The sequence below is a fragment of the Ammospiza nelsoni genome, chromosome 28, assembly GCF_027579445.1.
Source record: "Ammospiza nelsoni isolate bAmmNel1 chromosome 28, bAmmNel1.pri, whole genome shotgun sequence".
Lineage (NCBI taxonomy): Eukaryota > Metazoa > Chordata > Aves > Passeriformes > Passerellidae > Ammospiza > Ammospiza nelsoni.
This window is the reverse complement of record NC_080660.1, coordinates 659,139-672,257: the sequence shown is the minus strand read 5'-3', so window position 1 is coordinate 672,257 and position 13,119 is coordinate 659,139. Positions and strand designations below refer to the sequence as shown.

At 58.3% G+C, this 13,119-nt stretch overlaps 8 protein-coding genes across 8 annotated transcripts; 4 read left to right on the top strand and 4 right to left on the bottom strand.

Annotated features, from left to right (window-relative positions):
* Window positions 1-478: 478 nt before the first annotated feature.
* LOC132084791 (scale keratin-like) lies at window positions 479-918 on the bottom strand. Its single transcript, XM_059490046.1, is given in 2 exon segments — window positions 479-877; window positions 880-918. Coding segments are annotated over 2 exon segments (438 nt in total).
* An 848-nt stretch (window positions 919-1,766) lies between these two features.
* Window positions 1,767-2,392, top strand: LOC132084790 (scale keratin-like). The gene is given in 3 exon segments (XM_059490044.1): window positions 1,767-1,861; window positions 1,955-1,991; window positions 1,994-2,392. Coding segments are annotated over 3 exon segments (531 nt in total).
* Window positions 2,393-3,852: 1,460 nt separating this feature from the next.
* On the bottom strand, window positions 3,853-4,292 carry LOC132084789 (scale keratin-like). Its single transcript, XM_059490043.1, is given in 2 exon segments — window positions 3,853-4,251; window positions 4,254-4,292. Coding segments are annotated over 2 exon segments (438 nt in total).
* A 370-nt stretch (window positions 4,293-4,662) lies between these two features.
* On the top strand, window positions 4,663-5,768 carry LOC132084788 (scale keratin-like). Its single transcript, XM_059490042.1, has 2 exons — window positions 4,663-4,680; window positions 5,349-5,768. Exons 1-2 carry the CDS (start codon window positions 4,663-4,665, stop codon window positions 5,766-5,768), a joined length of 438 nt encoding a protein of 145 aa, XP_059346025.1.
* Window positions 5,769-7,228: 1,460 nt separating this feature from the next.
* On the bottom strand, window positions 7,229-7,668 carry LOC132084787 (scale keratin-like). The gene is given in 2 exon segments (XM_059490041.1): window positions 7,229-7,627; window positions 7,630-7,668. Coding segments are annotated over 2 exon segments (438 nt in total).
* A 1,034-nt stretch (window positions 7,669-8,702) lies between these two features.
* On the top strand, window positions 8,703-9,142 carry LOC132084786 (scale keratin-like). Its single transcript, XM_059490040.1, is given in 2 exon segments — window positions 8,703-8,741; window positions 8,744-9,142. Coding segments are annotated over 2 exon segments (438 nt in total).
* A 1,448-nt stretch (window positions 9,143-10,590) lies between these two features.
* LOC132084785 (scale keratin-like) lies at window positions 10,591-11,030 on the bottom strand. The gene is given in 2 exon segments (XM_059490039.1): window positions 10,591-10,989; window positions 10,992-11,030. Coding segments are annotated over 2 exon segments (438 nt in total).
* LOC132084784 (scale keratin-like) lies at window positions 11,029-12,484 on the top strand. The gene is made up of 3 exons (XM_059490038.1): window positions 11,029-11,141; window positions 11,235-11,330; window positions 12,082-12,484. Exons 1-3 carry the CDS (start codon window positions 11,029-11,031, stop codon window positions 12,482-12,484), a joined length of 612 nt encoding a protein of 203 aa, XP_059346021.1.
* The last annotated feature ends 635 nt before the right edge of the window (window positions 12,485-13,119 follow it).

Below are 13,119 nucleotides of genomic sequence, written 5' to 3'. Positions count from 1 at the left end.
CCTTGACCTGGTACATGTCCTTGTCCTTGACCATATCCTTGTCCTTGTCCTTGTCCTTCCTCTTATCATTTCGTGAAGCATTCCCTCTTCTCTCCTTGATATCAATCCACTTCTACTTTGTTGCTGTTTTCTTCTCCAATACAACTGGCCATGTACCAATTCCAAATTCTATTTTACCGACACTGTAAGCTTCCATTTTCAGTTTCCCAAGGAACACTTATTCTCCTCCCACTTTTGGAATTCCCCATTCCCTGGGGACTTCATGACATGATGCAAAAAGGCAACAGAACAGGAATTGGATGCAGGAAAACTTTATTGTACCAAGAAAGGCAGGAAAGGCAGGGAGACGGAGGGTGGGCAGGCCGCAGGCAGGCCAGGTGTCATGGGCTGGAAGAGGCCAGGGCAGCTTGTGCAGAGCTCAAGGTGTCCATGCTGGGCTGAGGCGGTGCCAGGGCCTTTGGGGCTGTGGCTGGTGGCTCTAGCAGGGCCCACAGGTGTCCCAGAGCTTCTTGCTATAGCGGGGCAGGGCACAAGGGCTGCAGGCGGGAGCAGCGTAGGCTCTGCCAAAGGTGCAGAGGCCGCCCGAGGCCTGGGTGGCACCGGCGCCATAGAGGCCGCCCAGCCCCAGGGAGCCGCCAAAGGCCGGTGCTCCGGAGGAGCCCACCACGGCCTGCTGGGGGAAGGAGCTGAGGATGGGGCCGGGGAAGGTGACCACCACGGGCGGGGGCTGGATGAAGGCAGACGAGTCGGGGCACTGGCGGGCGCACAGCTCGTTGCAGCTCTCAGCGATGGGCTGGGGCACAGCCACGCTGGTCCTGGGCACTGGGCACAGCTCAGCGCTGCTCCTGGGTGGGCACAGGTCGTAGCAGGACATCTTGGAGTGGGATGTGAGGGTGCTCTGCAAGAGAGGGCAGCCATGGCAGGAGAGCAGCCCAGGGCAGCAGTGCCCCGGGCACAGGGGCTGGGGCTGGAGCAGGGAGCCGCCAGCAGAAGCGCTGGCACACTTACCCTTTTTCGTGAGGAGGAGAAGGTGGCCAGGGCACTGCTTGCTCCACTCTGGCCCAGGCAGGGCTTTTATAGCAGCCATGGGGATTGCTCAGCTCCAGCCTGGCCAATCTGCACAGGGGACACTCCCTGCTGCTGCTCCTGCTGCTGCTGCTGCTGCTGACACCAGGGCTGTGCAGCCCCTGCCCCTCCCTGAGTCAGCATCCCCCAGGTGCCAGCCCAGCACATCCCGCTGCCCAAGTGATCATGTCCTCCCTGACACGTCACATACTTGATAGCCGGGATGGCAACCAGGAATGGGCTCCAGCAGCACGTTTAATGGTCCAAAGGGGTGGGGCAGGGCTCGAATCAGCCTGGCCCAGATGGACATCTCTGCTCTTTGCCCTGTGAAGATCAGGCCTGACAGGAAAGTTCTTTGTTTGCAGTCTCGTGGAACCACCTCGGCACTGATTGCCACCAGATGGAGTCTGGTTCTGCTGGGCTCTCCCATAATGCAGAGCTGCCCTTCATTTTGAGGTATTCTGCCATTCCTGGCCCACACGCACCAGCCCCTGACAGGTGTTCCCCTAACCTAAGTGCCATCCCTGTTACCAGGGATATGACATGGCAGGAAGGACAAGATGGCATGGGCAGCAGCATGTGCTGGGCTGGCACCTGGGGGATGCTGACTCAGGGAGGGGCAGGGGCCGCACAACCCTGGTGTCAGCAGCAGCAGCAGCAGCAGGAGCAGCAGGGAGTGTCCCCTGTGCAGATTGGCCAGGATGGAGCTGAGCAATGCCAGGGCTGCTATAAAAGCCCTGCCTGGGCCAGAGAGGAACAAGCAGTGCCCTGGCCACCTTCTCCTCCTCGGGAACAAGGGTAAGTGTGCCAGCACTTCTGCTGGTGGCTCCCTGCTCCAGCCCAGCCCCTGTGGCTCAGGGGCTGCTGCCCTGGGCTGCTCTCCTGCCATGGCTGCCCTCTCTTGCAGAACACCCTCGCATCCCACTCCAAGATGTCCTGCTACGACCTGTGCCCACCCAGGAGCAGCGCTGAGCTGTGCCCAGTGCCCAGGACCAGCGTGGCTGTGCCCCAGCCCATTGCTGAGAGCTGCAACGAGCTGTGCGCCCGCCAGTGCCCCGACTCGTCTGCCTTCATCCAGCCCCCGCCCGTGGTGGTCACCTTCCCCGGCCCCATCCTCAGCTCCTTCCCCCAGCAGGCCGTGGTGGGCTCCTCCGGAGCACCGGCCTTTGGCGGCTCCCTGGGGCTGGGCGGCCTCTATGGCACCGGCGCCACCCAGGCCTCGGGCGGCCTCTGCACCTTTGGCAGAGCCTACGCTGCTCCCGCCTGCAGCCCTTGTGCCCTGCCCCGCTACAGCAAGAAGCTCTGGGACACCTGCGGGCCCTGCTAGAGCCACCAGCAACAGCCCCAAAGGCCCTGGCACTGCCTCAGCTCAGCATGGAGAAATTGAGCTCTGCACAAGCTGCCCTGGCCTCTTGCAGCAAGTGACACCCGGCCTGCCTCCGGCCTGACCACCCTTCTTCTCCCTGCCACTCCTGCCCTTCTTGGCACAATAAAGTTTTCCTGCATCCAATTCCTGTTTCTTTGCCTCCTTTTCTGCAGTCATGAAGACCATTGGAATGGGGGTGTTTCAAGTGTGGGAAGGGAATCAATTTTGCTGGTATGGCCACAGGGAATGGGAATCTAAGAGGACGGGGAAGGTTAAAAAGAAGAGGGAATAGGGCATTGGAGGTTAAAGTGGAGATGCAATTGAAATCAAAGTGGAAATGAAAGGATACGACGGAGAACTTTTGGAACCGGAGATGTGAGGAGACAGAGAACCAGGCAAAGGAGAATGAGACACAGTCCAAGAAATAGAGAGAAGATAAGAAGGAGAAGAATTTGAAGGAGGAGAAGGAGCAGGTCAAGGACAAGGGCAAGCACAAGCACAAGGAGAAGGAGCTCTGAATATTCTGCCTGAAGAAAGACAGATGCCCTGACTTGCTGGCCATGAGACCAGTGGCTCTTACACATGTACAGTTGTGTTGGCAAAGAATGGGCTTGGAAATGCAGTTTGGACACATTCCAGCACAAAGGCTACCAGAGCTCCAATTCCTCTGTGCTGCAATGGCTCTGCGAAAGGACCTGGGACAGAAGTCAGAAGGACTTCCCCATTAGTCTTCCCTGTACGATAAATTTCTTTTGATCAACTTCTTCTCCTTCCCCTTCTATGTCTTACTCTATCTTCTTTATATTTTTCCAAATCCTTATTTCCAACTTCTCTTTTCTCTTCTCCTTCTTCGACTTCCCCTTGTCTTTCTTCTTTGGGTTCTCTTTTCTCTTCTTCTCCTCCTTCCCCTCCTTCCTCTTCTCCTTCTCTTCCTCCGACTTCTCCTTCCGCTTGCTCTTCCTGTGCTTCTCATCCTTCTGAGCCTTCTCCTCCTTCTCCTAATCCAACCCTGTCCCATCATTAGCTATCTCTTGACTCAGTGTGCATTTGGGTATCATTTTCTTGTCCACATTATTGTCCTCTGACCATGTCCCTCATCTCTTTCACTTTTCCTTCATCTTCCATCTTCCATTGATCCTGGCCGGCTATCCCAGAAATGTCATATGCCCTCCCACTCTTAGAATATCCTCATCCCCAAGAAAGTCCTGTTTTTTGCAAAGGAAGCAAAGAGACAGGAATTGGATGCAGGAAAACTTTATTGTACCAAGAATGGCAGGAGAGGAAGGGAGATGGAGGGTGGTCAGGCCCAAGGCAGGCCGGATGTCACGGGCTGCAGGAGGCCAGGGCAGCTTGTGCAGAGATCAAGGTGTCCAGGCTGGGCTGAGGCAGCACCAGGGCCTTTGGGGCTGTTGCTGGTGGCTCTAGCAGGGCCCGCAGGTGTCCCAGAGCTTCTTGCTGTAGCGGGGCAGGGCACAAGGGCTGCAGGCGGGAGCAGCGTAGGCTCTGCCAAAGGTGCAGAGGCCCCCCGAGGCCTGGGTGGCACCGGCGCCATAGAGGCCGCCCAGCCCCAGGGAGCCGCCAAAGGCCGGTGCTCCGGAGGAGCCCACCACGGCCTGCTGGGGGAAGGAGCTGAGGATGGGGCCGGGGAAGGTGACCACCACGGGCGGGGGCTGGATGAAGGCAGACGAGTCGGGGCACTGGCGGGCGCACAGCTCGTTGCAGCTCTCAGCAATGGGCTGGGGCACAGCCACGCTGGTCCTGGGCACTGGGCACAGCTCAGCGCTGCTCCTGGGTGGGCACAGGTCGTAGCAGGACATCTTGGAGTGGGATGCGAGGGTGTTCTGCAAGAGAGGGCAGTCATGGCAGGAGACCAGCCCAGGGCAGTAGCGCCCGAGCCACAGCGGCCAGGGCTGGAGCAGGGAGCCGCCAGCAGAAGTGCTGGCACACTTACCCTTGTTCCCGAGGAGGAGAAGGTGGCCAGGGCACTGCTTGATCCACTCTGGCCCAGGCAGGGCTTTTATAGCAACCATGGGGATTGCTCAGCTCCAGCCTGGCCAATCTGCGCAGGGGACACTCCCTGCTGCTGCTCCTGCTGCTGCTGCTGCTGCTGCCACCAGGGCTGTGCAGCCCCTGCCCCTCCCTGAGTCAGCATCCCCCAGGTGCCAGCCCAGCACATCCCGCTGCCCACGCCATCTTGTCCTTCCTGCCACGTCATATCCCTGATAACAGGGATGGCAGTTAGTTTAGAGGTACCCCTGTCAGGGGCTGATGCATGAGGATCAGGAATGGCAGAAGTTGTCAGGATGAAGGGCATCTGTGCATCACACAATAGCCCAGCAGAACCAGACCCCATGTGTCTGCAGTCAGTGCGCCGGGGAATCCATGACACTGGGAACAAAGACACCTCCTGTCAGGCATGATCTACGTACTCCAAAGACCAGAGATGTCCATGTGAGCCAGGCCGATTCCAGCCCTGCCCAGCCATTTGGACTATTAAACCTCTTCCTGGAGTCCATTCCTGGGTGCCATCCCTGCTATCAAGTATGTGATGTGTCAGGAAGGACAGGATTGCTTGGGCAGCGGGATGTGCTGGGCTGGCACCTGGGGGATGCTGACTCAGGGAGGGGCAGGGGCCGCACAGCCCTGGTGTCAGCAGCAGCAGCAGCAGCAGCAGCAGCAGCAGGGAGTGTCCCCTGTGCAGATTGGCCAGGCTGGAGCTGAGCAATGCCAGGGCTGCTATAAAAGCCCTGCCTGGGCCAGAGAGGAACAAGCAGTGCCCTGGCCACCTTCTCCTCCTCGGGAACAAGGGTAAGTGTGCCAGCACTTCTGCTGGTGGCTCCCTGCTCCAGCCCAGCCCCTGTGGCTCAGGGGCTGCTGCCCTGGGCTGCTCTCCTGCCATGGCTGCCCTCTCTTGCAGAACACCCTCTCATCCCACTCCAAGATGTCCTGCTACGACCTGTGCCCACCCAGGAGCAGCGCTGAGCTGTGCCCAGTGCCCAGGACCAGCGTGGCTGTGCCCCAGCCCATCGCTGAGAGCTGCAACGAGCTGTGCGCCCGCCAGTGCCCCGACTCGTCTGCCTTCATCCAGCCCCCGCCCGTGGTGGTCACCTTCCCCGGCCCCATCCTCAGCTCCTTCCCCCAGCAGGCCGTGGTGGGCTCCTCCGGAGCACCGGCCTTTGGCGGCTCCCTGGGGCTGGGCGGCCTCTATGGCGCCGGTGCCACCCAGGCCTCGGGGGGCCTCTGCACCTTTGGCAGAGCCTACGCTGCTCCCGCCTGCAGCCCTTGTGCCCTGCCCCGCTACAGCAAGAAGCTCTGGGACACCTGTGGGCCCTGCTAGAGCCACCAGCCACAGCCCCAAAGGCCCTGGCACTGCCTCAGCTCAGCATGGAGAAATTGAGCTCTGCACAAGCTGCCCTGGCCTCTTGCAGCAAGTGACACCCGGCCTGCCTCCGGCCTGACCACCCTTCTTCTCCCTGCCACTCCTGCCCTTCTTGGCACAATAAAGTTTTCCTGCATCCAATTCCTGTTTCTTTGCCTCCTTTTCTGCAGTCATGAAGACCATTGGAATGGGGGTGTTTCAAGTGTGGGAAGGGAATCAATTTTGCTGGTATGGCCACAGGGAATGGGAATCTAAGAGGACGGGGAAGGTTAAAAAGAAGAGGGAATAGGGCATTGGAGGTTAAAGTGGAGATGCAATTGAAATCAAAGTGGAAATGAAAGGATACGACGGAGAACTTTTGGAACCGGAGATGTGAGGAGACAGAGAACCAGGCAAAGGAGAATGAGACACAGTCCAAGAAATAGAGAGAAGATAAGAAGGAGAAGAATTTGAAGGAGGAGAAGGAGCAGGTCAAGGACAAGGGCAAGCACAAGCACAAGGAGAAGGAGCTCTGAATATTCTGCCTGAAGAAAGACAGATGCCCTGACTTGCTGGCCATGAGACCAGTGGCTCTTACACATGTACAGTTGTGTTGGCAAAGAATGGGCTTGGAAATGCAGTTTGGACACATTCCAGCACAAAGGCTACCAGAGCTCCAATTCCTCTGTGCTGCAATGGCTCTGCTAAAGGACCTGGGACAGAAGTCAGAAGGACTTCCCCATTAGTCTTCCCTGTACGATAAATTTCTTTTGATCAACTTCTTCTCCTTCCCCTTCTATGTCTTACTCTATCTTCTTTATATTTTTCCAAATCCTTATTTCCAACTTCTCTTTTCTCTTCTCCTTCTTCGACTTCCCCTTGTCTTTCTTCTTTGGGTTCTCTTTTCTCTTCTTCTCCTCCTTCCCCTCCTTCCTCTTCTCCTTCTCTTCCTCCGACTTCTCCTTCCGCTTGCTCTTCCTGTGCTTCTCATCCTTCTGAGCCTTCTCCTCCTTCTCCTAATCCAACCCTGTCCCATCATTAGCTATCTCTTGACTCAGTGTGCATTTGGGTATCATTTTCTTGTCCACATTATTGTCCTCTGTCCATGTCCCTCATCTCTTTCACTTTTCCTTCATCTTCCATCTTCCATTGATCCTGGCCGGCTATCCCAGAAATGTCATATGCCCTCCCACTCTTAGAATATCCTCATCCCCAAGAAAGTCCTGTTTTTTGCAAAGGAAGCAAAGAGACAGGAATTGGATGCAGGAAAACTTTATTGTACCAAGAATGGCAGGAGAGGAAGGGAGATGGAGGGTGGTCAGGCCCAAGGCAGGCCGGATGTCACGGGCTGCAGGAGGCCAGGGCAGCTTGTGCAGAGATCAAGGTGTCCAGGCTGGGCTGAGGCAGCACCAGGGCCTTTGGGGCTGTTGCTGGTGGCTCTAGCAGGGCCCGCAGGTGTCCCAGAGCTTCTTGCTGTAGCGGGGCAGGGCACAAGGGCTGCAGGCGGGAGCAGCGTAGGCTCTGCCAAAGGTGCAGAGGCCCCCCGAGGCCTGGGTGGCACCGGCGCCATAGAGGCCGCCCAGCCCCAGGGAGCCGCCAAAGGCCGGTGCTCCGGAGGAGCCCACCACGGCCTGCTGGGGGAAGGAGCTGAGGATGGGGCCGGGGAAGGTGACCACCACGGGCGGGGGCTGGATGAAGGCAGACGAGTCGGGGCACTGGCGGGCGCACAGCTCGTTGCAGCTCTCAGCAATGGGCTGGGGCACAGCCACGCTGGTCCTGGGCACTGGGCACAGCTCAGCGCTGCTCCTGGGTGGGCACAGGTCGTAGTAGGACATCTTGGAGTGGGATGCGAGGGTGTTCTGCAAGAGAGGGCAGTCATGGCAGGAGACCAGCCCAGGGCAGTAGCGCCCGAGCCACAGCGGCCAGGGCTGGAGCAGGGAGCCACCAGCAGAAGTGCTGGCACACTTACCCTTGTTCCCGAGGAGGAGAAGGTGGCCAGGGCACTGCTAGCTCCACTCTGGCCCAGGCAGGGCTTTTATAGCAACCATGGGGATTGCTCAGCTCCAGCCTGGCCAATCTGCACAGGGGACACTCCCTGCTGCTGCTCCTGCTGCTGCTGCTGCTGCTGCCACCAGGGCTGTGCAGCCCCTGCCCCTCCCTGAGTCAGCATCCCCCAGGTGCCAGCCCAGCACATCCCGCTGCCCACGCCATCTTGTCCTTCCTGCCACGTCATATCCCTGATAACAGGGATGGCAGTTAGTTTAGAGGTACCCCTGTCAGGGGCTGATGCATGAGGATCAGGAATGGCAGAAGTTGTCAGGATGAAGGGCATCTGTGCATCACACAATAGCCCAGCAGAACCAGACCCCATGTGTCTGCAGTCAGTGCGCCGGGGAATCCATGACACTGGGAACAAAGACACCTCCTGTCAGGCATGATCTACGTACTCCAAAGACCAGAGATGTCCATGTGAGCCAGGCCGATTCCAGCCCTGCCCAGCCATTTGGACTATTAAACCTCTTCCTGGAGTCCATTCCTGGGTGCCATCCCTGCTATCAAGTATGTGATGTGTCAGGAAGGACAGGATTGCTTGGGCAGCGGGATGTGCTGGGCTGGCACCTGGGGGATGCTGACTCAGGGAGGGGCAGGGGCCACACAGCCCTGGTGTCAGCAGCAGCAGCAGCAGCAGCAGCAGCAGGGAGTGTCCCCTGTGCAGATTGGCCAGGCTGGAGCTGAGCAATGCCAGGGCTGCTATAAAAGCCCTGCCTGGGCCAGAGTGGAGAAAGCAGTGCCCTGGCCACCTTCTCCTCCTCAGGAACAAGGGTAAGTGTGCCAGCACTTCTGCTGGCGGCTCTCTGCTCCAACCCCGGCCGCTGTGGCTCAGGCGCTGCTGCCCTGGGCTGCTCTCCTGCCATGGCTGCCCTCTCCTGCAGAGCACCCTCGCATCCCACTCCAAGATGTCCTGCTACGACCTGTGCCCACCCAGGACCAGCGCTGAGCTGTGCCCAGTGCCCAGGACCAGCGTGGCTGTGCCCCAGCCCATCGCTGAGAGCTGCAACGAGCTGTGCGCCCGCCAGTGCCCCGACTCGTCTGCCTTCATCCAGCCCCCGCCCGTGGTGGTCACCTTCCCCGGCCCCATCCTCAGCTCCTTCCCCCAGCAGGCCGTGGTGGGCTCCTCCGGAGCACCGGCCTTTGGCGGCTCCCTGGGGCTGGGCGGCCTCTACGGCGCCGGTGCCACCCAGGCCTCGGGGGGCCTCTGCACCTTTGGCAGAGCCTACGCTGCTCCCGCCTGCAGCCCTTGTGCCCTGCCCCGCTACAGCAAGAAGCTCTGGGACACCTGCGGGCCCTGCTAGAGCCACCAGCAACAGCCCCAAAGGCCCTGGTGCCACCTCAGCCCAGTATGGAGGAGCTGAGCTCTGCACAAGCTGCCCTGGCCTCCTGCAGCCTGTGACCCCTTGCCTGCCTGCAGCCTGCCCACCCTCCCTCTCCCTGCCTCTCTTGTCCTTTTTCATACAATAAAGTTTTCCTGCATCCAACTTCTGTCTCTTTGCCTCCTTTGCGATATACAGGACACACTCGGGGATGAGAATATTCCAAGAGTGGGAGGGTAAATGGTATTTCTGGGATAGTCGGGGTCAATGGAAAATGGAAGACAAAGGAAAAGTAAAAGAGATGAGGGACATGGACAGAGGACAATAATGTGGACAAGAAAATGATACCCGAATGGACAGTGAATCAAAAATAGCTACTGATGGGATAAGGTTGGGTTAGGACAAGGAGGAGAAGGAGGAGAAAGAGGAGAAAGAGGAGAAGAAGGAGCAGGACCAGAAGGGGAAGCGGAAGGAGGCAAAAGATGATGAGATGAAGGAGAAGAAGGAGGACAAGGAGGATAAGGTAAGAGAATGCAAATAAGAAAGACAAGAGGAAGTAGAGGAAGGAGAAGAGGAAATAGAAGATGAGAAACAACAGTTTGGAGAAATATGAAAAAGGAAGACTAAGTCATAGAAACTGATGGTGAAGGGGATGATGGCAAGGAAATTTCATGTCCAGGGAAGAGTGACAGTGAAGTGTCTCTCTGATTTCTGTCCCACATCCTTTAGAAGAGCCATGGTGGCAGAGAGGGCTTGTAGCTCTGGCAGCATTTGACCCCAGTTGGCTCTCAGCTCTATGGCCAACATCAGTCATGGCAACAAAGCTGCAGGTCCATGAGAGCTCGGGTCTTATGGACGGCAAGCCAGGGGATCTCTCTGTCTTTAGGTAGAGTGCTCAGAGCTCTTTGTCTTTGCCCTTGTCCTTCTCATCCTCCATCTCCTTCTCCTTCTCCTTTTTCTCCTCCTTTTCCTTACCCTTCTTCTCTGTCGCCAAACCTCACCAGATCCCACAGCTATCCTTTGTATGCTTGCATTTCCACTTTGATTTCATTTTCATCTCCACTTTAACCTCCAGTGGCCCATCCAATTCTGTATAAACTTCACCTTTGTATTCCACATTCCATTCCCGCATCACCTATCGGTGATGCTCTCCCGGCATCACCAATCAATTCCTCTTTCACTCTTGGAAGTCCCCCATCCCCAGGAGTATATATGACTTCAGAAAAGGAGGCAAAGAAACAGGAGGATTTGAATGAAGGAAAACTTTATTGTGCCAAGAAGGGCAGGAGAGGCAGGGAGAAGAAGGGTGGTCAGGCCGCAGGCAGGCCGGGTGTCACGGGTTGCAGGAGGCCAGGGCAGCTTGTGCAGAGCTCAATTTCTCCATGCTGGGCTGAGGCGGTGCCAGGGCCTTTGGGGCTGTTGCTGATGCTCTAGCAGGGCCCGCAGGTGTCCCAGAGCTTCTTGCTGTAGCGGGGCAGGGCGCAAGGGCTGCAGGCGGGAGCAGCGTAGGCTCTGCCAAAGGTGCAGAGGCCCCCCGAGGCCTGGGTGGCACCGGCGCCATAGAGGCCGCCCAGCCCCAGGGAGCCGCCAAAGGCTGGTGCTCCGGAGGAGCCCACCACGGCCTGCTGGGGGAAGGAGCTGAGGATGGGGCCGGGGAAGGTGACCACCACGGGCGGGGGCTGGATGAAGGCAGACGAGTCGGGGCACTGGCGGGCGCACAGCTCGTTGCAGCTCTCAGCGATGGGCTGGGGCACAGCCACGCTGGTCCTGGGCACTGGGCACAGCTCAGCGCTGCTCCTGGGTGGGCACAGGTCATAGCAGGACATCTTGGAGTGGGATGCGAGGGTGCTCTGCAAGAGAGGGCAGCCATGGCAGGAGAGCAGCCCAGGGCAGCAGCGTCCAGCCACAGGGGCTGGGGCTGGAGCAGGGAGCCGCCAGCAGAAGTGCTGGCACACTTACCCTTGTTTTCGAGGAGGAGAAGGTGGCCAGGGCACTGCTTGCTCCACTCTGGCCCAGGCAGGGCTTTTATAGCAGCCCTGGCATTGCTCAGTTCCATCCTGGCCAATCTGCACAGGGGACACTCCCTGCTGCTGCTGCTGCTGACACCAGGGCTGTGTGGCCCCTGCCCGTCCCTGAGTCAGCATCCCCCAGGTGCCAGCCCAGCACATCCTGCTGACCAACTGATCGTCCTTCCTGCCACTTCACATACTTGATAAGCACAATGGCACCAAGGAATGGGCTCCCGGAACATCTTTAATGGTACAAAGGGGTGGGACAGGGCTGGAATCAGCCTGGGCTCACATGGACATCTCTGCTCTTTGCTCTATGAAAATCAGTCCTGACTGGACAAGCCTTTGAACTCAGCCATGTGGAACCTCCAGTGCTCCGAGGGCAAAGAGATGTGGTCTAGTTCTGCACGGCTGTTCTGTGATGCATCCATGCCCTCCATGTTAAAGGCTCCTGAAAATCCTACCCCTGATGCTCCAGCTCCTTACTGGTGTTCCTGGACCCAATTCCAGGGTGCCATCCCTCCTATCGAGTCCCTCATGTGTCAGGAAGGCCAAGATCACTCGGGCAGCGGGATGTGCTGGGCTGGCACCTGGGGGATGCTGAATCAGGCAGGAGCAGGGCCGCACAGCCCTGGTGTCAGCAGCAGCAGGAGCAGCAGGGAGTGTCCCCTGTGCAGATTGGCCAGGATGGAGCTGAGCAATGCCGGGGCTGCTATAAAAGCCCTGCCTGGGCCAGAGTGGAACAAGCAGTGCCCTGGCCACCTTCTCCTCCTCGGGAACAAGGGTAAGTGTGCCAGCACTTCTGCTGGTGGCTCCCTGCTCCAGCCCCTGGCCCCTGTGGCTCGGGCGCTGCTGCCCTGGGCTGCTCTCCTGCCATGGCTGCCCTCTCTTGCAGAACACCCTCGCATCCCACTCCAAGATGTCCTGCTACGACCTGTGCCCACCCAGGAGCAGCGCTGAGCTGTGCCCAGTGCCCAGGACCAGCGTGGCTGTGCCCCAGCCCATCGCTGAGAGCTGCAACGAGCTGTGCGCCCGCCAGTGCCCCGACTCGTCTGCCTTCATCCAGCCCCCGCCCGTGGTGGTCACCTTCCCCGGCCCCATCCTCAGCTCCTTCCCCCAGCAGGCCGTGGTGGGCTCCTCCGGAGCACCGGCCTTTGGCGGCTCCCTGGGGCTGGGCGGCCTCTATGGCACCGGCGCCACCCAGGCCTCGGGGGGCCTCTGCACCTTTGGCAGAGCCTACGCTGCTCCCGCCTGCAGCCCTTGCGCCCTGCCCCGCTACAGCAAGAAGCTCTGGGACACCTGCAGGCCCTGCTAGAACCACCAGCAACAGCCTCAAAGGCCCCGGCGCTGCCTTAGCCCAGCATGGAGAAGCTGAGCTCTGCACAAGCTGCCCTGGCCTCCTGCAGCCCATGACACCCGGCCTGCCTCCGGCCTGCCCACCCTTTTTCTCCCTGCCTCTTCTGCCCTTCTTGGTACAATAAAGTTTTCCTGCATCCAGTTCCTGTTTCTTTGCCTCCTTTGCCAAAACAAAGATATCCGTAGGCATGGAGGAGTTCCTAGATTGGGTAGGGAAATAGTGTTGGGGGATGGCCAGGGGCAATGCATAATGGAATGGGAATGGAAAAGAGATGAGGGACAGGGACAGAGGACAGTAATGTGGACAAGTATTAAAACAAAAATGCACACTAAATCAAAACATAGAGAATGTTGGGAAGGGGCTGGGTTAGGAGACAGAGGGGAAAGAGTAGAAGGATGAGAAGGATGAGAAGCACAAGAAGGGCAAGGGGAAGGAAAAGTCGGAGGAAGAGAAGGGGAAGAGGAAGGAGGAGAAGGAGGATAAGAAGAGGAAAGAGAACCTGAAGAAGAAATACAAGAAGAAGTAGAGGAAGGAGAAGAGAAAAGAGAAGATGGGAAACAAGGATTTGAACAAATAAAAAGAAGATAGACTAA